Source organism: Parasteatoda tepidariorum, chromosome 5 (genome assembly GCF_982258835.1).
Source record: "Parasteatoda tepidariorum strain Cologne lab strain chromosome 5, Ptep-v5.0, whole genome shotgun sequence".
Taxonomy (NCBI): domain Eukaryota; kingdom Metazoa; phylum Arthropoda; class Arachnida; order Araneae; family Theridiidae; genus Parasteatoda; species Parasteatoda tepidariorum.
The window spans coordinates 96,996,957-97,022,671 of record NC_141759.1 but is presented as its reverse complement, the minus strand read 5'-3'; the positions used below and the strand labels follow the sequence as shown (position 1 = coordinate 97,022,671).

At 29.6% G+C, this 25,715-nt stretch overlaps 1 protein-coding gene across 1 annotated transcript; it reads left to right on the top strand.

Moving 5' to 3' along the window:
• Positions 1–10,531: 10,531 nt before the first annotated feature.
• LOC107440083 (uncharacterized) lies at positions 10,532–18,415 on the top strand. The gene is made up of 2 exons (XM_016052872.4): positions 10,532–10,587; positions 17,650–18,415. Exon 2 carries the CDS (start codon positions 17,651–17,653, stop codon positions 18,230–18,232), a length of 582 nt encoding a protein of 193 aa, XP_015908358.2. The 5' UTR covers positions 10,532–10,587; position 17,650; the 3' UTR covers positions 18,233–18,415.
• Positions 18,416–25,715: the final 7,300 nt, after the last annotated feature.

The following is a 25,715-nucleotide window of genomic DNA, read 5'->3' as shown; positions in this document are numbered from 1 at the left end:
AATGTATCACGAACATTAACGGGAAAATGGCCGTCCGCGCGGACGTCGGATTCGAGAAATTTGTTGTCCGCGGGGAATTTTTGACCGCCGAGGAAGGGCGGACGTGCGGTTTTTCGAGCCCGGCTTGTCAACCAATCACAACTCATTTCCCTTGCTGTGAGACAGTGGTTCCTCTGGTTTTGCTCTACGGGCTTGACTTTTACTTGATTAAATTAAAATAAACAATGTAAATTGTTCAGATAATAAAATTATGCGTTTCAATTCTTTTTTTAACACTTCTAAATGTTCTTTTTTTGAGTTTTTAAATTCTTTTGTGCTTTCCATTTATCTTCAAAACTGCCAACCTCAGAAACTCTTGAACCTTCTGGCGCTGTTAGGACACCGGTGACTTTTACATATTTTAATCTGACGCTCTCATTACAAGTAAAAAGTATTTTGATATTTTTTAATTATAAAAAACAGTCTAGGGGGCCGGGATCGCCTGGTTGGTAAGTCACTGAGCCAGGGTTGGGGTTTCAGACGTCCTAAACTGGTTTTGGACAGGACACGTGGGTTTTACTGTCTTAAACTGGGTAAAACTGTCCTAAACTGGGTAAAACTGTTCTAAACTGGGTAAAACAGTCAAAAACCTTGAAATTTCGTAAAAAAGGTAAAAATTCTATAGGTGTAACCATTGTACACATAATAATTACATGTATCAATAAATATTTGATATTTTTTGTACAATTTACTTTAACTTATCAAAAGAAAATATAATATAATAGGAAAAGGTTTATAATTTTTGAAGCTCCATAATTCATTGAACAAAAGTGAATACCTAGTCCTTTAAATATAAATATGCTTTTAATACTGATAAATAATGTTTTTGCATAAGGATAAATTATGCAATATTAAAAAATAATTTTTTAATTAAATAATACTAATTTTTTTTTAAAATACTAAATTTGTTTAAAAATTAACCTTTTATTTTTCACAAGATTTTTTTTAAAAATGTTATAATTTCGGCATCACAGGATGATAAAAAAGACATCTATTTAAAAAAAAAGATTTTAAATCTAAATATATTAGTTTAAATTGAAAATACAAAATAACTGAAAAATGTATTAACAGTTTTGAAGGGCATAACATCAGTTTCAGTTACTGACACTGGTGATGTATCACCAATCACCACTATAAAAGAATTGAACATGAATGAAATAACAGTATTCTTGAATAGTACCTACTATAGATAAATGAACCTGTTTATGACAAATTTCAGTTATGTACTATTGAAGAGTCAAACAATATTAATAAAACATTATACTTTTAAAAACAAATATTCTGTAGTAGATTTAATTATCAATATGTTATTAGTTCTATGTTTATTTTACCTCTTAAATATTGTTCAGATAAAATTGTGACATAATTTGAGTAAAGGGGTTTTGGACAGTTTAAGACAGTTTGGGACAAAGAGGTTTTGCACAGGATGGTTTAATCCAGGGTTTAAACCGTGGATTAATCCATTCTGTCCTAAACCTTGCCAACCCTGCACTGAGCCCATGTCCAAGAGGTCGTGGGCTCGATCCCCGCCGGCCAAAGATTCCCCATGTAGTAAATGGTGACTGATGCATGTTAAATCTGTCGAGTCGAAAAGTCCTCCATGCTCCCATAACAAATCATGCCTCTGGGGGTACTGGTTCAGGAGTTTCCTTGTCTTTTGGATTGGTTTAAAATTACAAGGCTACGGAGTTGAACATTAGTAGACATAAACTCAAAACTGGGTCGGCTGTTCAAAGACTGATATAAACAAAACAAAAAAGATTAAAAAATTGTTAGATTATAGGAATTATATTTATACTAAAATATAAAATCCAAAAAAAAAATAGTTCCAAAAAACTTTTTATTCTCGTTCATATTCAAAAATGTATCAATAATTTAGACGAACAGATTAAATTACAGAAATTCCAAAGTTGAATTACTATTTCTCTTAGACCTGAATAACTGCAAATTTGAAAAATCATTGTTTGGAAGTAAGTCATTAGTTCATACTTGCCAAGGAACACATGCAACGTTATCTGCGCCTATCTATACCTATTTAATAAGCAACAATTATTAAAACTAGGAGGCTCTGCCCCCTGCTCGCTAACGCTCGCCAACCCCCGAGAATTGCTACGCAATCCTATGTGGTTCACGCCGTGAACCATGGCTCGCTGCGCTCGCTCGCCAATGAACACAATGTTCTAGCACAAAGGCATAGTATATTATCATCAAAGACATAGTATTTTATCATCAAAGACATAGTATTTTATCATCAAAGACATAGTATTGTACTCATGTAGAAGAATTCTATTAATGTTCTTATTGGCTTTTAAAAAGTATATTAGCTATTTAGATTGTACATGGTAAAAAAATCAAAACATTAGCTAAATGAGAAACATATTAGCAAAATAAATTATCAAATATTGCAGTTGCTCACCTAAATTCAACTAAATGTGTATAATAAATTAGTTAATGCTAGAAATTATGAAAGTTTTAGAAAAAAAAAATATTATTTAAAAATATAAACTTTAAACCCTAACTTTTCCTTGTGAGATAATAACCCTCAAAAAGTCTTTCATCTTCAAGAACACAAAAATTTGTTTTATCGCCAAAAGAAATATTTTTTGGTGATCAGCATTATTGAAATCAATTTCTATATTAATTAACATTTGTGATAAAGTACATAACATTTTAGAACAAAATAAGGATGTTTTACATACAATAAATTAAAATGCGTGGCTGTTAGCATTACCCGAGAAATACCATGTGGAGGTCGAAATGCTGCATTTCTAATCGGGGGAGTTTTGATTTTGGCAGATATTATACTCTTCGATATCTACTGTTACATCTTGAACAGTTATTATTGCACTTGATCTCTGCAATCTACGTCTTCCATAACATTCCTCAACACTTTCTTGGGCTCTTCGAACACGTTTTCTTTCATTACGTTTAAAAGCCCTAGCAGCTTCACTAATATTCTGCATTTTGAAGCATGAAAATTCAATGCATAAATAAACGCGAAATATAAAAAAATTCAATGCATTCAATACAAATACTTAGACGTTTAGGTAGCTCTCAGTAGAAAAATACCAATTCAACAGCAGCCTTTTAAAGCATTCTCTCTTCAATTAATTAATTAATTCCTAATTGGGTATAATATAAAAAAAAACACAACTACTTCCACTTAGTAGGAATAACATTTACCATGACGCAATGCTAAATTCTATGCCACTATCCACATTAATGCCACTATCCACATAAATCAATTATTAATCAAAAATCGAATATCAATTACTTTTCTTTATAATGCAATAAAATCTGGCGAGCAGCTGTTTAAACAATCAAACACTTCGTTTGTTTATTTGTGGCTTGAAGTTAGGCTCGCAGAAAATGCCGTTCATGGGTTAAATTTAGTAGGAATAACACAACCTGTAACAGGCTATAGTATACCCAATTGCTTGCCACATACCCCATCTCGTCAGCAAAACTAAGCAAATCACAAACCTCCTCTCGATTTGTACTTACGTAATACTTAACGAACGACCCAAAAAATCTCGGCTTATATTTTATACAAAAATTATAACTTGAAAGCTAATTTACACAGTAGATATTAGGTTCCTAAAAGTTCCGAAAAGGTATTGCGGCTTCCAAAAGATTACTTAATTTTTGAGGTTTCCAAAAAATTTTGTACATGCCAACAGTACTGCGTAATCATTGCACAAAAATGCACTCTATTTGCATTATTCCTAGTGAATTATTTGTTCTATTTTCTCACAAAATAGTTGCGAAAGTCATAAGATTTTCTAAGATTCAATTTTGCTTTGTTGACACAAACTAGCGGTATGAAAAATATGCCTACACAAATCATTAAAATAAATATGTTTAAAAAAATCTTGTAGGTTGAATAAATTAAAAAGAGGAAAAACAATCTCGCCTTTGTTTATACCATAATCAAAACAGATCGCTTTGTTGCCACCAAAATTACCTTTTTCTTCATGGCAGACGTTTTATTTTCTTTGAAGTTTTTTCCTCGGTTATGAATGTTTTCTTTTTTCCAGCAGATTGCTGAATAAAGCTTTTGTCACATTTTTATGTATTTCTTACCTTTTCTTTCTTTCTTTTTTTTTAGTGATAATGATCTTAGCTTGGAGAAGATTTTTCTTTTAAGTTTTGGAGTGCTATTTAACTAGCATAATTTACTTGCATCTTTATTTAAATGACGAAGCTGGGTTGTTATTTTGAAAATTAAAAGAAAAGAAATCGTTTGCGATCTTTGGAGAAAATATAATAGTTTCAATTTTTTTTAAGACTCGTCTGCGAAACAACTGATTAAAAAAAGTTAATGATATAAAAATGAAAAAAAAAATGTTTTTAGTTAAAAAAAGAAAAACATTTATGTTTTTTTTAAACATTATATTCGAAACATATTGCCACAGATTCTAGTAAATCGAAGTTTTTTTTTCTTCTTTTTCTTTAATTAAGAAAAATCGATGATTTTTTTATTAAGTAATTTGTAAATCCTTTTAGTTTAAAGCAAAGTTTCGTTTCAAAAAAAAAGATTAAATTGGTTACGTTTTGTTTTTATTAACTTGTTTTTGTATGTGTGTGTGTGTAATCCTGTCATTGCGATTTTGGCCACCTTTTAGCAATGGATTGCATAGGTGCGTAATATACTTCTTTAGATACCTCTGAAAAAAGGAGTGTAATAACCAAGGATGGGACATTGATGACCTAAAAAATTTTTTTTTTAAATATGCATAGTAAAAAAAAAACTCTAAAAATTATCAAAAATGTCTTTAAAAAGAAAAATAATGTCCTTAAAATTTTTCGAAAACATAATATTCTCTTATTTTTTTAAAAAAAAAAACGTTATAAGTAAATTTTAACTTGTATTTACGCACTTAGTAAAAAGTACGGTTGAAATTCTTATTTAGTTTATGAAAAAAATAAAATGCAAATGAATACCAGAAAAAGATCAATAAGGATTTAATAATTTCGAGAAACTATCTTCATGAACATCAAAATTACGTTGTATTGTTGAATGTTTTTCTAATATTTTTCAAATTTAAATACTGACGCCTGTTACGACCAAAAAAAAAAAATAATAATTTATAACTTGAAAAATTCTGCTCAGCATCAACCCTTGTTGGTGGATATTTCCAACAATAAAATTCAATGTAAAATTTATTCTAATTTAGAAATAACTAGAGGAGGCTTCACTCACCCCCCCCCCCTCCCCACGCACAGTGGGCCAGAAGACAATGATCTTTGGCCAAAAGTCGAAAATTAAATTTCAACTAAAATATGTTTAGGCAGCTTTAATATCCCCCAAATTAAGTATTCATAATCATTCCAAACATTATAATTTACTTTTTGGACCGACAAGAGTACAATGTAATGAAAAATATGTTTAAAATTTTTTTTTTAAATGCAACTTTTAAATTTGCATTTCAGAAATATGTATAGGAATTTCACCTTTCTGTTACATTTTTATCAGAGTAATTAGTCTGAAATTATAGTACAATTTTTCAATTTGTTGGATTAGTTAATACTCTTGACAAACTTATAGTTTATATCTTATCATTTGACATTTTACAATGTTTGAATCACTTCCGAAACTTATCTCCAAAAAGTTCCACGAGGTAATTAGCTAAACTTTTTTGTTGTTGTCTTCTTTGATGTTTCTTCTTTCGGAAAAACCTACCCCATTTTGTCCATATTGCAAAGGTGGACTAAATATACCGAAAAACAAAAATTATGTTCTTTTTCATGTTTTCGCGTTATTTTGTAATTATTTCGCGTTATTTTATATTACTTCGGAAATATAATTTGCTTTTCATTTTTAATATAAAATTACGAAAATTATTACATTTTCATTGCTATGTTTAATTATTTAAACGTACTATATATATATATATATTTTACTCTCCATATTTCAGCCGCCATCTTGTTTTTGTTTTTTTTGTTGATATTTTTAGTGTATTTCAAAATTTCAACTATGAATTCAATTTACCTGTACATGAAACCCCTAAATAAAAAACCCCAAATTTTGAAACAAATTTTATCGAAATACTAATTTTGGCCACGAAACCTTGGATGCTGGCCCACTGTGCCACGGTTGCTTCTTATTCATCATTGAAGATCAAATAGCAGAACGGTTTGTATCCTTTATTTACAAAAATTAAGATTGGTTTGCCTTTTTGAGGTTTACAAAGTTTCGGCAAATCAATAATATTGAAAATTGTTTTCCCCCGAGAGTCATAACACAATAAAGATGGGCCATGCTGAAGAAAAACAGTTTCTGTCGTTTTATTCCAACAAAAACAGCTTTCATAGACATAAGCCGTTATTCTTTTGATCTTCTTTCTCTTTGATTTTCGAGGTATTGTGCATATATGTGGGATAATTTCATCTAAATGCCCTCCATGGAGGCTAGCTTGCTTCAATGGTTAATACAGAGCGGCGGTTGCTTAGGGGACAGAGCTCTCGACTCCTAATGAAGTGACCCAGGTTCGAATACAAGCGGTGGCTTGTTAACGCGAATTCTGTTTCCGGCTAGCACCGACAGCAATGCTGACGTAAAACATCTTCAATTGTAGAAGAACCGTGGGTTAGAATCCTCTTGATGTCCAGTGGGAGATTTCTATGGTTTACCTCTCCATGTAACTCAAATGTGGGTTAGTTCCATGAAAAAATCTAAACCGAGGACTAATGTGTTTCAATGCTTGATCCACGAGTTCCCTTGTCTTCTGGATTAGGTTCAGAATTACAAGGCTACGGAGTTAAGCCCTGATAACCGTAAACTCAGAATTGGGTCGGCTGTTCAACGCCGGTTATAAAATATAAATTAAAATGTTTGATCCATGAGTTCCCTTGTCATCTGGGTTAAGCTCAAAATTACAAGGCAACGGAAAAATAGGTCGTTAACCCAAACATTATAAAATAAAAGATATCTAGCATTCAAGCTTCAAGGTTTTAAAATATATTATTGTGATTTGTATAATCACAATATAATTGTATAATCACAATAATTGTATAATCACAATAATTGTATAATCACAATTTGTATAATCACAATATAGAATATAATTCATTTATTTTTCCAAATAATTTATATGCTCCAAGTACTTAAATAGTGTCAATAAAAACTTGGATAAAGTATTAGCAACATAATTTCCTTTATCTACAATTCTTTATCTGAATTTATTCAATTTAGTGATATCAACAAACCTTTTTTTTCCTGTTAGTTAAGACCTAAAGAAATTTTATCTATATAATAATATAACAAATTAGAAGTAATTCTTCGACTTTTATGTTCTGAAAAACATGCCTCATTAGTTTTTGGATCAAATGGTTTGATATTGATTGTAGGAAATACGATAACTTCTTTTTATTTGTTTCTGTTACTTTTAGCGGAAAAATACAATTGGTTTATATTTACTTTTCGCCAATTGAGTGAAAAGATAAATAATTTTATCTAAGTATTTCTGTATTTCTCAAAATAATGTCAATAAAAGCAGATACAGTTTGTTTTTAAAAGTTAAACGTGAATCATCACATCCAATACTAATAAAGAATAACTACTAGTTTATAACTGGATTTAAAAATAAGATGCATCAATTTTAAGATCTCAACAATTTATTATTTTAAGAAGTATTTAATAATTTATTTTTTGTTGCTAATAATGTGTTATTGAATTTTCATTATTATACTTCTTACTTTGGAATTTCTTTACATTCTAACTTCTAATAGCGAGTTATTCTCATTTTTAAAGAAAAATCCGTCTAAGTCGCTATTGGTTGCAAGTCACACTGACGAATTTAATTTACAATTTACTTACGTATTTATTTTAACTTTACAGTAGTTTACACAAAATTTTCAAATTTAATTACACTTTACTAAATTAATGACAAATTTATTTACACTATGGTTACAAAATGCTTACAAATTTAATCATACTTTACTAGTTACTTTACAAGTTACATACTTTACAAGTTATTTATGAATTTAATTGCACTTAACTTATGATTCAAATTACTGATGAACTTATATGAGCCGTACTAATTATTACAAATTACACTTTACGCTTATTAACAACTACACTTTACTAACAATTACAAATTATTGATGGATTTAGTTACACTTTACTAACTATTACTAATTACATTCAAATTTACAGTATACTAGTGATTACAGATTACTTAGGAATTTAATTACTCTTTGCAAACGATAAACTGCTTAAAAATTTAAACACACTTTACTAATCTTAATTTTTTTAAGAATAAGGTTACGCTTCATTAATGATACAGATTACATACAAATTAATCACACTATACTAATGTTTATAAGTTGATTATGAATTTAATTATGCTTGACAAATGATTACAAATCTTTTAAAGATTTTAATACGCTTTATTTATAAAAATTTTTTTTACGAATTGTGATAGGGGAGGGTCGGGTAGCCCCGCTCACTTAAGGAGTATTGCTTATATTTCTGTATAATATTGAGTAATAATCAACATTTTTGTATATTTCTATTGTTTTATCATCTAATTAAATAATGCAAAAAGAATAAACCAAAAAAAGAATAGTTGAACTTAAAAAAATAGAAATTTAAAAAAACATGTTTTTCAGCTCTTTTCAAAATGTGTCGGGTAGCCCCGCCCAGTTACAAAAATTGTGTTTTTTGGCTATTTTTTCAGGTGTAAATGAGAATGACCAATGTATTGACAATAGATAAACCTCATTTATCATTTTTATCACAAAATTATCTTATTTATTACATATTTATATACTTTTTGTGAATTCTGTCATTTAATAACAACAAATGTCATACTTTTTATCATTATTAATGTATATTAATATATTATAATATTAATAAATATTTATATTAAATATTTAACGATAATAATTTAATTTAAGAAACAATAATTAATAACACTATTTTTTTTTCAATATAAACTTATTTGGTTGATCTCTTCTTATAAACTTAATATAAAATACTTCTTATAAAATTACAAATTCACTTTGTATTTTGATTGCATTCAAATGCCTCTGCAGATTGATTCGTTCACAAATAAGTGAAAATAAATAAGTAAGCAAATAGCTTATCATAATATTTATGATTTCTTGATATTAAATTTAATTTGGATATATCAATTCCATTTTAAAAATATTTAACTTTTCATTTTTAAATATATAAATTTATGTTTCATATAATATTAAAACATATATTTGTTGTTAAAAATGCATATAACATTGAAATTTGATGCAATAAAATAATAATCTTTGCAACCGTACATTTATCGATGAAATAAAATTGGGGGTGATACCCGACATTCATGTGAGCGGGGCTACCCGAAATCTAATTTTTTTGTAAATTTGTAATTACTCTAACAATTTTTTACATACAAACTTCTTTCTTTGTGCAAATTAAACTTAAGACTACATACTTTAATGCTGTATGTATAGAAAAAAATTATTTTTTTAGTATTAAAATGAAGTTTAATCGAAACATTCAACCAATTTTTCTTAATTTCATGACTACTGTATTCAATATATTTTCAAAACTATTGTTTACCATGTTACCAGCTGCATAAATACTTGAAACTTTGAAAATAATCTTTTTTTAATATAACAATTAATGTCCGATGGCCCATTGACTTGAAAAAATATTCTATGCATATGAAATTGACAGTGGGCGGGGCTACCCGACTCTCCCCTACACTTTTCTAATGATTACAGACTACATACTAATTATATACCCTATATTAATTATAAACTGCTTATGAACTTGATTATGCTTTACAAACGATAACAAGTTATCTAAAAATTTAATTACACTTTTATCATAAATAATTATCTACGAATTAAGTTTACTAATGATTACAAACTAATTACACATTTAATCATAATGATTTAATTCAAAGTCTTATAATTAATCCTTTTTTTAAAGTGAAAGTTTTTATAATCAATCCTTTTAAACTTACAACTAATATAACTTAAACACTGTATTTTTACATCAACAAATTGCAAACACTGTATATTAATTTGATTTTCTACCATAGGAATAAGCACGAGAAATATCATAATCCAGCATCTAAAAATAGCTCTCCCTCCCAATCTTTAATTCAATATTTAATTTAAAACTTTAAAGGTAATCCCCATAATAACTGCAGTAACAAAATATCAATGTATTCTTACACTCAAATTCAAAATTTATTTCAATAGGATTTAAACTTTCTTTCAGGCTGATATATAATAAGCCTTATTTAGTCGTAACTCAAAGGGGAATTGGATCCTTATTAAAAGGTTCACCTGGAATAATCCTTAAAAAAGTTCCAATTTATCTTTGGAACTATCAAAGGAATATATTGCTATATTTGATTTCTGTCTGCTAAAAATAAATCAAATTGATTGAATTCAGACAGAATTATTTATATCTCAAGGGATGCTTTGCTGTAAGTATTATGTCATGGTGGTTTTTTGGGTTTACTATAAAAGCAACTGTCGATGTTGAATAAAGTCGCATTAGTTTTAAAAGAATTAAAAGACCCGCTCATATAACAAGTAAGTCTAGACAGAATATTTTACCTTGATTTATTTTTGATTTTTTTAAAATAATATTTTCATGATAAATTAATGTTTATTTAGTAAAGAGCTTGCAAAATATTGGTATGCAACAGTTTATTAATAAAATTTATTGGAAAATCAAAATTTAATTAAGAATGAAAGTTTAAAATTTTTAATATCGCCATTTTTAAAATCACTTACTTAATAATCATTTGTTCTTTTTCATATTTTTTAGATATTTTCTTGATAAATTTATTGATATGTAGGTGAGAACTTTCAAATATTGATCTTGAACAATTTGTAACCAATAAAATTTATTAGTTTTTCATTATTGAAATTGAAATTACACTAATTGTAGAGTCGTTTGCTTTAACTTTAGTGTTAACTAATTTTGCTTTAACTTTAATGTTCTTTTCTGTACTTTTTTTCAACATTCGCATGATTAGTTATTTGCAACTTAGATAAGAATTAACAAAATATTGATTTACAATAATTTATAACCTATGAAACGGTTCTAGAATTTAAAATTTTACAAAAGAATAAAAGTTTAAAATTACAATTACGTCATTTGTAGAGCTTTCGCAAAATTCTATAAATTTTTAACATTTTTTCGTGATAAATGAATTAACTGAGTACCTTAAAAATATTAGTATGTAATAATTTATGAAACTACAAATTTTTTTTTCTACAGTAAATTTTATTGAAAGTAATAAAAAATTTATTTCACTTATTTCACTATTATAACAATGCGTTTTTCAAAGATTGTGTTTGCTCCTGTCACAATAGAGCTCCTTCTTATCTTAGATAGGAAAAGTTTAATCTATACTGTATAAATAAATTTGATGAGTATTTTAATTTCTGCATCGATTCTTTTTTTCAATCATTTTTTTTTTTTTTTTTTTTTTTTTTTAATTTGTGATGTAGCAGTGTAATAGTAATAACTAGAGCCCGGATTTTGATAACCTAAAAAATCTCAATTAATGCCCTTAAAAAATGCAAAAAATGCCCTTAAAAAGTGCGAAAAATGCCCTTAAAAATGCGAAAATTGCGCTGAAAATGCCTTATGACATAACTTAAATAAAGTAAAAATATTGAACTAAAACAATGTTTTACTCTTTAAAATTATTATGAGTCATTTCAAAAAATATAAAGCAGTGCAATACTTATTCATTAAAGTTTGAAAAATATGTTTTATATCCTAAAATAACAAAAAAAGGAAAATATATTGACTCCAAAACATTTTCATTTTGTATAAAAACTTTAATGAATATAACAACTTCCATCTCATAATATTACTAAATATCAGAATTACGTTGCATTATTAAATTTTCTTTGATATTTTGAAATGTAAACGAGCGTTTCTTGTCTGAAAGTAAATTTTTATACCTGGATAAGCTTCTTTAATTGATGTTATTGGTGCGTACTTGAAAAAGACGGTCTCACTTACTGACAATTATTTTTCAATTTGAAAAGATGTTGCTTCACCTGTTAATATCCTAGAGATTTTCTTCATTGTTTGGAAGCCAGTTTAATAATAAAAATTTATAACAAAATAATAAAAATTGGAAAAAATTAACAAAAAATTAAAAAAATGCTTTAAAATGCAAAATGCGCCGAAAAATTTAAAGAAAAATGCCCTATAAATCTAAAAAAATGCTCTAAAGGACAAAGAATGTCCAAAAATGCAAAAAATGTAAAAAAATGCAAAAGTCATCAAAATCCGGGCCTTAGTAATAACAGTGAAAAGCAGTGAATAAATAGGGAAAACAAATGCTTATTTTAATCATAGAGCTGTAATATAGGTAGAGCGAGCGGAGTTGAATGAATTATAATAATAAAATTGCGAATCGAGGGCGATATTTTCTACCATCCGCTTCTTTTTATTATTTCAAAGGAAGAAAATGCTAAAATATGATTTTTTACTGTGATGCATTTGAATGTAAAGACATCTTTGTCAAAGGAGGACCATATTACATTTCATGGGTAATATTATCAATTTCTGGAATTACCATTGCATTATTTACTTTACAAATGAAGTTTTAGCACATGTTTCTTATAGTTTAAACAACCTATTAATCTCAATTATTGCATTGTATTCATTCCAAAATCCAAATTTATACGTTTAAAGCTATCTTATCAATGAACATAAACATGTAGGTATACAATTTAACCGCAAAGTAATGATTGTGTAGAATTGCTCTTCATTAATACATAATTTTTTTCTATTTATTAATTCAAGTTTTAAAAAGTATTTGGCAATATTTTTGGCGATAAAGTAATAAGTTTTGGCGATATTTTTGTTTCTTTTCTGCTTATTTATTTACGCTTGTTTTTCTTTTTTCTTCTTTTTTTTTGTATGCTTTTTGGAGAAAAAAAAAATAAACTTCAATATTTGAGGCATCCAACTGGCCAAAAATCAGCGATTTCGACAAAAATTTCTTTTTTCTTTTTTCATTGTCTGTATTTGAACTTCAATTCATTAGCTTTCCAAAACCCTAAGAATTCTCAATCCCTTGTGGGCCGGACCGTTCTTAGAGGCTTTTCCCCATCTGATATTTAATTAATTTTAAAATAATAGGTAGAAATATCTTTAGCTTTCATTTCAATTAATTCAGTTACATTCTATTAAGTGATTTAATTAGCGAGTTATTAAAAAAAATTTTTTTTAGCTTTATATAAACGTAAGGAAAGGACAAAAAATAAATAAACTATTAACTAAGCTTTTCTTCATGTATTTGAATTTCAGTATGCACTTTATAGAAAATAAATCGCGTCTAAAAATAAATCACTTCGCAGTCAAAAGGATAAACCACGTACAGGCTGTTTCGAAATTTATATATATTTATAGATTATTAATGTATATTAACCGTTTATACATATTTTTAGAATACTTCTCAAAAAAGGAAATAAAAAAAGCATAAACATTGCAATTATAAATTATTATTTGGGCGAGGGAAAAAGCGATATCGAAATGTGACAAGCAGTAAAGGAAGGCAAGTGTAATAAACGTTAAAAAAGGCGTCCCGCAATCAAACCTACCTTAATTTTTATTAGATTTATCCTCCTGTACGGTGATTATTACGGTGAATATTAATTTGCAATCCCAATAGATACTTTGCTTCCATTTTTTAAAAAGGATTTTAAAAATACATACAAAGGGCGGTCTTTGCGGAACACTCTGTGCAGTAATAATCCTAGTAACAAAATAAATTGAAGAAAAACATGGACAAAATAATTTTTTCGAAAAAATGAAGAAAAAGATACTTTTTTGAAATTTTTACAGCAATTTAAAGATATTTTTTTAAAAGGATTTTTGTAAGAAATTAAAATAATGATTCTGAAAAACATCAAAAGTTTTTAATGTTGTAAATTAGTTGTAATTAATAAACAATATTTAATAAAATTATAACTAATTGTGCATAGATTTAATTAATAGTGAGTTTATTATAAAAAGTTTAAAAAAAATAATTTATAATTCGATAAAATATTTAATCATGCTTCTCGACTTACAAAGAAGTTGTTAAAATTAGTAAAGGCTCCAACTTTTTAAAGCAAAATCAAATAAAATTTAAAAAATAAAAATCTAAATTTCTGCTACGATATAAAGAAACTCATCGTGTAACTCTCCTTCATTTATATTTGTATGTAAAAAAAAATATCCTGCCAGTTATCTTTAAAGATATTTAAAAAAATAATTCAGTAATTATATTCTCTAATTGATAAAACTTTAACATATTTTCCCTTTTTTGTAATGAAATCCCCATCATTAGGGAAAATTAATTAAAGCTAGAATGAAAATCTAATTGAAATAATTATCGCTTATGGAGAGTTTCAGCGCCGTTTCTGCAATTCGTTTCTTTTCTTAGACTTGTATTATAAACGGTGCAAATTTTTCTTTCGTTGAGTCTCACAATTTAAACGAATTTTTTTTTTTTTTTTTGAAAGTTAAATTTAATAAAATTTTCAGATTACTTTACTTCCTTTTATAGAATATATATTAGCCATCAATGTTGTACACTACGCAAAATAAATAAATATCTCGAATAACTTTTGATCTAATGATAGGATTTTACGAACTAGGTTTCAAACTTAATGGTTCGAGAGGGTGACCTCAAATCTGCGAATTAGTTCGTGCAGACTTTATTTCAGTTTTCACAATGAATTACAAAAATGTATTTGAAGCAATAAAGAAAACAATGGAAATGAAAATAAAAATATGACCACCGAAGGCGACTTCTTCAGGGGGTACCGGCCTCGGTAGCCATAAAACAAAACCTTTTCTATTGAGAGAGAGGACAAGATGCCAAATGTACTTGTATGACAAAAATGTAATTTCTCTGACTAAACATGCCTTTTTTCAGACTTATTTGGATTCCTTATCCTCAAGTGGTCTTTAGTGGTATTAGTAGGGGAGAGTGGGGTCAATTGTAACAGGGAACGATTGTAACAGAGCAAAAATTTCGAGTGTCGGGTTCTAGATTTGGTTCCTAGGTGGCGCACAAGGTGTATTTAATAAATCTACATGTACACCCCTGCTGGCAACCATTTTTATGCACTTTTGAAAGAGTTACATCACAAAAGATATTTTCACGCTACGTAAGCACTTTTTTTGGTATTAGAATATTATATTGTAACAAAGTAATTTTGTTTAAACAAATAAAAATTATCAACCGAATATGTAAGTGGACACCTTAATCAACATTCCAAAAAAAAAAAGATTAGTTTTGTTAATTAACTAGCATTGTTTTTAACAAATGAAGCTGAAATGGTGTCTTGGGGACGATTGTAACAATAAGTAAAGGGACGATTGTAACAGCCGAAAATAAATGATCTTATGTTTACAAAGCATTACTTAACTCTTTAAGAACCACCAATAGTTTCCTATATCATTTATATTATGTTGCATGTGTATTATTTTATTTGTCACCTTTCACAGCATAAATTAAAATTTTTAACCCCTTAAAGTTAAAAGTTTAACCCTTTAGGTCTCTGCTCATTACTATTTTGATCAATAAAAAAATATATCACAACTATGATAATATGTATAATTAACTATGTTTTAGTTGAATTTATGAACTGTTACAATTGGTGGGGACAATTGTAACAAGTGCACGACTGTCAAAAATTGTTAATAACTAATATAATAACATTTAAAATAAGGTTTTTTTTTTCTAGTAGAGGATAGTCTACTTTACTCGTCTGTCAATTAATACTAATAATAAATTGGATTTTTTGTTATTTAAAAATGTTACAATTGACCCCACTCTCCCCTACTTCTTAGCCGTAAACTGGGAAATATGGTTCCATTCCATTAGTTTAGTCAGGATTAGAGGAAACTAGCTAATAGCGTTTTTTCTTACCAGTCACTTTGAACCTACAATCCAACTTGCGATTTTCTTTTTAAAACCGCTTGCAGATTATTATTCTCAATAATAATCTGTCAAATTTTGATAAAGTATTCATTTTTTATGCGACTAGTAATTTACTTCTCGTAACATACATGCTTTTTTTAATTAATTAATAACAAAGATTCTAAAAATACTTATAGAATGATAAAGTACAGCGTTTACAAACTTGGAGGAAAAGTAGGACTCATTATAAAAGTCGATAAATGCATATCAACCCATAGTCTGAAATATCACTGTTAGCCACTAGAAGAGCCTCCTCATTATGAGCTGGCTGTTCGTGCGCTTTTGAACCGGTGCTTTCATTTATCCAAATTACCGTAAATTTATCTTTGATTATCGCAAATTTAAATTTGTTCACTGATAATTAATGTCAAAAATTGCTTGCAAATAGGCTTAGAAACAGTTGTTTTAAGGTAAGTTAATGATTTGGTGACTAACTTTATTGGCTCGACAAGTTGCTCGAAATTAAATTATGATTAATAATGAATAAATAATAATGAATTAATAAAATTATAATGTATCTATCTTGGACAAACAGCATTTTTGAGCATATTTGGATGCAATAGTCAAGAAAATAGTCAATTAGAAGATATAAATTTAGGACAACTTAGGTAAATAATGGAATCAGTTCAAAGTCGCTAACATAACAAAGAACTTATAACAAGGAAGCGGCCTCTAGCGACGCAGGATGAAATTTGTTGACATGGGTTGCTATACGATTCTCAAACCTTATGGATGGTGTTTTCTACACTAGGGAACGCTGCAAGCTCGGTACCGCCTAAATTTACGGGTTATTGTTTCCGTTATATTTTAAAGCCATTTGGCATCATTGTGTTTTGAGATTCTTGCAAACAATGTATTTGATTAATTATTACTTGTGTTGACAATGCTAACAATACTTGTGCTTACAACGCTAAAAGTGTTAACACTAACGTAAGATGATGCACAGCTTGCAACAAGAACAAACAGTAATAAACTTATGGAAAGAGGCCATATCAAGACTGCCAAAAAAGCGAGTTATTCAAAAACCATGTCACCTTTTTTAACAATATATCTCTAAATAACTAAAACAAATTTTCACTTCAAACTCACCAGAATTACATAAGAACAATAATATCTTATGAAATACGGCACATTTGAGATCAGAAATTATCTAATTTATTTCTTTTATTGAAAACAAAATTATCCGTTTGAAAATATCGCCTCGCAGAATAACATGTAATAAGCAGCTGCAAACTTTCTAACCGGAACTAGAGCAAGCATACAGCTCGAGACTGTTATTGTTTACATTTCTACTGAAAACACCATCCATAATGGGACCTATCTCTCTCCAAGTTTTCGTACGAATCGGAAGATGTACGTCATACAAAGACAGCACGTTGGCGTACGTCGATTTGGTGCTGCAAAAATCTTGTCAAACTCTTATTAAAAAGTTTTAGTTTAAAAATACGGTTGAGCATGACTAGCGTGTTTGTTAAATAAACTATAGAGTGTGCCATAATCTCTGTCCTCAATACACATTTTTAGAGTCCTTCTCAAAAATGAAGGCAGAAAAAACAATACACATTAGTAGTTGTACGTAAAATATATATTAAGGGTGGATATTATTTAACACCCGGAATATATTTTTTTTCCTTTCTTTTTATTTCAGAATGAATAAATTAAGAGACCTCATATTGACTGTGATAGCAGTACTGGAGATACAACTCATTTGTTGCAGCGCTGAAGAATCGGAATTACAGGAGGTTCGAGAAGGACTGTATCCATCCACGATGGCTTATCTGAAAGGTGCCAATCATCAACAACCAGAATACAGTTGGCGAAATCACAATTCTCCAGACGAAGAAAATGTTAGCTCAGACGATGTGCGGAACGATGAAGAGACTGAAAAAAGGGGATTTGGCGAAAAACGCGGATTTGGCGAGAAAAGAGGATTCGGTGAAAAACGCGGTTTTGGTGAAAAAAGAGGATTTGGTGAGAAAAGAGGGTTTGGTGAAAAGAGAGGTTTTGGTGAAAAGAGAGGATTCGGTGAGAAGAGAGGTTTTGGTGAAAAACGAGGATTTGGCGAAAAAAGGGGATTTGGCGAGAAACGAGGATTTGGAGAGAAGCGGACGCCACAACATCAACACGCTCAAAGTAATCATTTTATTTCTTTTGTTACGCAGTGGGTTCGAATTTTAAAACCTGAAGATCTAGAAAAATACAAACATTTATCACGTGGTCTCTCAGATTAACTGTTAATGAAACACTTAAGAAATGTAAATGATAGACAAAAAAAAATAACTGAATATTGTGAATTAATATGAATTTTGAAAATTGTGCACCCTAAAGAAAATAACGAGCAAGAATCCATATGATTCAAAAAATTTTAAATTATGGAATGTATTCTGATGAAGAAAATAAATATTTTGAGGTGATGTTGGTTGCATTTATCATAGAATATAGTTGTTATTATTATTATTATTTAACTTAGAACAGAAAAGATTAAATTAATAAGTGTTTTGAGCTTAGTTAATTTATGTAATTTATTTGAACCATTAAAGTTAATAACTATGGGTGGCGTTTTCTACACTAAAGAGCGCTGCAAGCTCTTGACTGTGTAAACTCAATTAAACACATTGATGATTTTCAAATTGTCTAGAAAGTGCATTGTGGGGTCGTTCAAATATTGCGTAGGTATGTTTTTCCAATGGATTAGTGTTTTCTACACTAGGGAGGGCTGCAAGCTCTTGATTGTCTATACTTTCGGGTACTGTTTTGGCGTGTTTTGATCACTTTCATTATCAATTTTCACTTTAACCTCACCAGAACTACCTAATATTATTAATATCTTATGAAATACAGCAAATTTGAGCTCAGAAATCGTGTAATTTATTTTTTTTTTATTTAAAAACAAAATTATCTGTTTGAAAATATCTCCTAGCAGAATAAGCTATAGTAAGCAGCTGTATACTTTCTAACCGGAAGTAGAGCAGGTCAAGAGCTCGAGATTGTTGTTTACATTTATATTGAAAACACCATCCACAGTTAAATTACATAAATCATTTTTACTGTTATAAATAAATATGATAATCATTTTAACTGTTACATGTAAATAAGTGTTATAATTGTAGTTGAATAATATTATAGTATTTATTTTAAGTTTTATGGTTATATTTATTAAGTGTTAAAAGTACAGTGTTTAAATATAATTTATTTAAGGTGTTTATAATCAAGCACCGTAACAGAGTTTACAGAGGCCTGAAGCACTATCTTCAAAAATTCAAACTTGTTTGCGACTTTAGCGTAGTTAAGCAGAGATTATTAAGCTTTATCTAATATATATTTAGCTCAACTAACAGATATTAAATATAATAAAGTTGTACACAAAATCTTATGCTGTTTAAATTTAATTTGAATTTTATGCAATCATGTTAGATCAGCCAAACGGAGAAGAAACCGATGCTTACTTTAAGACCAACAAAGAAATCTGAAGAAAAAAAAAGAAAAATGAAATTTTTTTTTTTTAAGCAGCATTAACTCGCATATTGCAGATCTTTTCATTTTAAGGAAAAAAACTTAACAGAATTGCAATTTGTGATGCTTTGATTTAAACCTATTTAATGTTTCTTCCAATGATATTCCCTACCATACCATCACAGTTATTTTACTGACAAATAAACCAAAAAAAAAAAAAAAAAATTAGGTACATTTTTCTGATACAAGGAGCGGTAAACTCTTCAGTATACGCAAACAAAAGCCAGGATGGCATTCATATGCTCAAGCTAATCTTCAAATTAACTAAGGTGATCCATCAAAGTGCGGAATCAAGAGTTTTCCACAGTTTTCCCAGATAATTTGCGCATTAATGGTCCCCGCATCGTAAAAGTTTTAAAGTTTGTTTCTCTTATTCTAGCAACTAATTTGTGGATTATATTGATTTAGTTCTTTATAAATATTAAAAATAGATAGATTATATTATAATCATTTCCTTGCGTGTAATAATATTTTAAACCGGTTGATATTTGATAATATATTTTTTTAAAGTGATTGATAGCACATGTATAAAATAAATATTATGTTAATTTAAACATACATGAACATTATTATTGTTCCAATAAAGATCTTTTCACTTTAACGAAAGCCAAGTGGGTAAAGTGCATATAATCTAAGTAGTTCGCAGATTACCTAAGCAGTTTGAGAAAAGAAGCAATATTTTGGCACTTCGGCGAAGATGAGACAGCTGTGTCCTTTTTATGTATCTTTTTTTTCTGGCACTCTAATTACAAGCAAAGTATATTTCGGTATTTTTTAATTATAAAAAACAGTTTAATAGTTTCTAAAAAAAATCTGATAGATTATCGGAATTATATTAGTAGGTACTAAAATATAAAAAAAATAGTTGAATTTTTTTTTTCATTCAGATTCAAAAATTAATCAATATTTGATTTCGCAAATTAAAGAAATTTCTATGCTGATGAATAACTGTTTCTCTTAGTTCTAAACAAGTGCAAATTTGAAAAATAATTATTTGAAAGTGAGCCCTTGTTTGGAAGATTTTACCATTAACGCAGAAAAAGACACCGGCGTCTTATGCTGTATCATGTATCTCATAGACATAAATAATTGCTGTTGCCGTAGGTCAATAAGACAAGGAGTGCGATTGTTATTCTTTTCCAGTGGCGCCATCTATGGACAGGAATTCAACTTCTGTCACACCCGTTTATTGGGTGGACCCATTCATTCATAAACAGATAGTAATTTTGGCCTGAACCAAAGAAAGATCAATCACCCATTCAGTACCACCAGAGGTATAATTTGTTATGGAACATGGAAGACTTTGTGACCCGGAAAATTTAATATGTGCACCAGTCACTATTTACTACACGAAAATTTTTCGACCGTTTGGATTCGAACTCCCATTCTCACGAACGCGAGTCTAGCTCCTTGCCAACCAGGGTATCCCGGCCCCATAAATAATTAAAATGCTAAATATAATATTTTTTTTACTCATTTTGTCCTGAATTAATACAAAATAATGAAAAATGTATTAAAAGTATGTTTGATAAAAATTATGCGTCAAAGGGTTAACAGATCATCCTAGTTAATCTGCATATTCGTTAGATACTCTGCAGCATAACGAATTCAATATGGATCTGGGGGTAATTAATTTTAGACTATGTCAACCTTCGTCTATCAACAAGTACCTCTAGGTAGAAACAAGTTTCCATGTCTTATATACTATTGAATCGGTATTTAATATTTATAGTGGTAGTTACACTTCATTACTCTCCCTTCCAGAATTTTATCTGTGATAGAATTCGATGAACGAATAACACTAGTTGACTTATGCTGTTTTTTTTTTTTATTTATATCACTTTTGCTCAATTTATAATTTTTCCTTCATTTTTGTTTATTTATATTTATATTTTTGTATTGTTTATAAGTAGTAAGCGTGCGGAAGTAACGTCATCATGGAAAGTCAACAAGAGCTTATTTCTGTCCCAACCGGAAGTTGCTTATTTCTGCCCTCATACTAACCGGAAGGTGCTTTTTTCTGCCCGTCTGAAATCGAAATTTTTGTTTATTTATATATTTTTGCTCATTATTTTTTTTCTTCATTTTTGTTTTCGGGAGACTTTTTATTTACTTCACCGGAATTTTTTTGAACGCTATATTTTATACAACTCAACTGTGTAACGAGGACCATCCATCGATGTTGGCGAGTTCATATCACGTTCCGCAGGTCACCATTGAGGGTAATTAATTTTAGACTATGATAGCCTTCAACTTTCAAAACGTACCTCTTAATAGAATCAAAATAACATGTGTTATATACTAGTGAATTGGTATTTAATATTTATAGTAGTAGTTGCACCACAGATTTTCTGTTTATAGGTAGGTAAAATAAAATCAAACGATAAAACGCACAAGATGAAGAAAGGGTGAGAAAATCCAAATCAATAAATTGCTCTCTTCCTTCCTTCCTTTCCGGTAAGAGATTTCTCTTAACGATGAAGATTTGGATCAAAGACTCCAGAGAATGCCCATCCTCGAGCTCCTTGAATGAAAAGACAAGAGGAGCTCTTGAATCGTGATAGCTCCAAGCAAGAGAAAGTTAACAATGTTTCTATTGAGCCCTCCAGAAGATTCTACAGAAGTTTCTTCTGATTAAGTCAGCATTTAGTAAAAATCGTTTTCATGGGAAATATCGTTTTATTGATCAGTAAAGGTATGTTCCAGGAAAAGTAAATAAAATCGTTTGAAGTTCTTTTTATTAAGTTTTGTGATGGTTTATAAAGGTTAGCTTGATTTAAAGCGACTCTAAATATTTTAATTTGAAAGGTGATTCGAATTTTAAGAATTAAAAGATCGTTTTCTTAACGCGAGAAATCAAATGTCAGGCGGGTGTGGACTGGCTATAATGTAGGAGTATCAAGTTTAAGATGGTTTAATTTTCACGATCCTATGGTTCAATAGGAACAGTATTAAGGACTGCGGAAAAATATTTATAGAACACGCTCCGGAATTTGTTTTAATACATTAAGTGCTTAAATTTTTTTTTTTTAAATTGCAATGAAGGTCAGAGAATGAGAAAGTGAAGGAATGAGAAAGTGTTTCATTTTCGCAAACGTTGCAAAATGAAATAAAGTGTTCCATTTTATTTCATTTTGCAATACTATGAACTTTTTTTTATAAGTTTTCTGATTTTAGTCTTGCTTTTCAACTATACAACGATATGAATTTTAATAATTATGAATTGCACATCACATATACATTTGCCCGGTATACCCTACACTGATGTTTTTTTAAGGTTCAGTGCCACTGCCCGGTATGCATTTGGCCGGTATTCCGAACACTGATGTTTCTCCTAATCTATCTTCAGCAGATATTAAAACATCGAATAAATGTAATGTCGACGAATAAATTAATATTAAATCGGCTACATAACAAATATTTCGGACATTGTCCAAAGCGACTATGAGATTGTTGACATTCACCGGTGAAAGTCGACATGATTATGTTTTTTTAAAAATCTTTCTGAATATATGTACTTTTATCACTTAACCCATTAATGGGCCCTTTATTTCTAGTAAAGGTAAATTAAAGTATTTTTGGAATTGAAATTGTTTTAAGAACAGTAATTGATATAAAAAAACTCATTTAGTTTATAAAAACGCCATTTTTTTGGTGGTAAATATATTTAACATGACCTATTAGGAACTTACTGACTTTTATTTTTCTTTATTTATGAAATAAATTCCTTAAATGCTACAAACTTCAAAAGGAATTATGTATTTTATAACTTTTATACGTTTTTTAAAAGTGACAAATGATTACCAATTTTATTCAAACTCACTTCAAGAAAGCTGAAGTTATTGAAAAATGGAAACCTAAATTATAAGTGGTAAAACGTGGTGGTAAGTATACTTACCACGGCCTTCGAAAGGGTTAATGATTTTTTTTAAAATAAAGTGACCTGTTGTTTGTTTATTTAAAATCGCCATTTTTTTTTTGGACTCACCAGATGGCCAATAGTTCTTTTCACGTCTATTAAGGTGTGCATTTTCTTTCTTTTTTCTTTAAATTTCAAACGAGTGAACAGTGTGTTTTTTCCTCAATCACATCAGTAACACCCTAATCCCCCGCGGAACAGAAAGAACGAATTTAACAAATATCATTCCTTATCTGCAACTACAAATCTAAGGCATTACGGGACAATTAATCATAAATAACTCCTCGCGTAAGAATAGGCGTCATAAATCGAAGTTTCAGGAAATGTGACTACACATTTGTGCTTTATGAAACAAAATCTAACTGTAACTGTGCTTGAAAGTTTTATTTTCCTTTGAAGTCTGTCAGCGATAAGGAGTGAGTTATCATTGCAGAATGAACAGTTTTACGGTTCCTTGGTAAATAATCTCGCTGGTTCTTTAAAGATACGGATTTTTATGGGATTTTGTTTGGGGAAGAAATATACAGCGCTTTAAGCTTTATTTGTTGAAGTGAGAAATATGAGGTTATTAGTTGTTTTTGATTTATGTAATAGGGTGCCAAATATTAAGAATAAAGTTTCGTGTAACATTTGCGTATTTATGAGGTCACGGTACCTTTCAGACAGTAAAATAAATACATTTTTAGATGTTTTGCATGCATATTTATTTGAAAATCAATACTTTATTTTCATGAATTAGTTTTATTAAGCTGCCAAAACTAAACTAAATTCTCGCAAAATTTCTAAACGAACAATCGAAAATTCACCTTTTTTTTACCTTTCCAACTTTTTAAAATAAATATCTCTGTTAAGAGAAGTTCTGCGAGGGATTTATGTTTTAAAAATATTACATTAGAACAGTAAAGTAGTGGACTGATCGTTAAGACACGGTTCCCAGCAGATCACCGAAGTCAAGCATCACTGGCTACGGTCAGTGTGCGGGTGGGCGACCACTTGGATCAGCCTGCGTATGGGGCCGAGGGTGTGCGGTATTGGTTCTCGTTAAACTGTTCTACCGTAAAGTGCTCGATTTCGCGTGCAGGTCGTCGGGCTACCGAAGCGGGGGTGCCATTCCCTCTGCAGAGGATCAAAATTGTGATGGCATGTTGTGATGGCATGTCTTCGGATCATCCTCAGGGATGTTTCCCAGACCGTCGCCAATAGCTTATTGTGCAGGCTCTAGTGTGACGTAAATGAACAACAACAACAGTAAAGCAGAGACTTTTTAAGTACCCGTTTTGTAATTTTACTACCGATTTTTAAATTTTTAGAGAATGCCGATCGGCCTAGTTTTATTGGCCTAATTTTTTTTTATCGAAAGTTACAAAAATTAGCCAATCTTTAAATTTCAATTTTTTTTCACTATATTTCGGAATATACTTCAATTTTTTTTTCTTACTGACGGCAATGATCACGGCTACAAATATATACATGCGCATAACCGGAAAAAAATGTCACCTTGAGCATGTGGGGAGAGTTGTTATCGACAATGTCAACCTTCATCTATGAGAAGGTACCCCAAACATAGAATCGAGTTAACATGTCTTACATACTAGTGAATTGTAATTTTGTAGTGGGAGACACACTACAGTACTCCCCCACCAGAATTATTGCTGTGATAAAATTCGATGAATGGATCAGTTGAATCATTGCTGTTTTGTGAGAAGTCGGGAGAGCTGTATTAAGATCACCGTACTCTTGAGTGCTGTATTAAGTTCACAGTCGTTGTCGTTCCTGTGTTGCCTGTAGCAGTCGAGTGTATACGTTATACGTTGTGTGTGATCGAGACTGAGTAGCAACGGCGTGAGGAGGTGGATAATGTCGCAGTCACAAGTCAACTGCTCAATGTGTATCATCCAACGAAGTAGGCGTGTTCAGATCGAAGTGGGCGTTACTGTAAAGATAGGCGTGTTCAGATCGGAGTGGGAGTTTCTGTCAAGGTAGGCATGTTCACATCACGTTCGGGTCACCAATGTATGGAGAATTTATATCGATAATGTCAACCTTCATCTATGGAAAGTTATCCCAACCAAGAATAGAGTTAACATGTCTTATATACCGGTGAATTGGAATGATAATTTTGTAGTGGTAGCACACTACAAGTACATTATAAAAAATTTAGATCAAATAACGGTAAAAAAAATGCCGGTACTCAGGGTACCATTACTTTTCACCGTAAAATTTTACAGAACAAAAAAATTAATACGCAGTAATTTTTATACGGTAATATTCATTTTAAAATC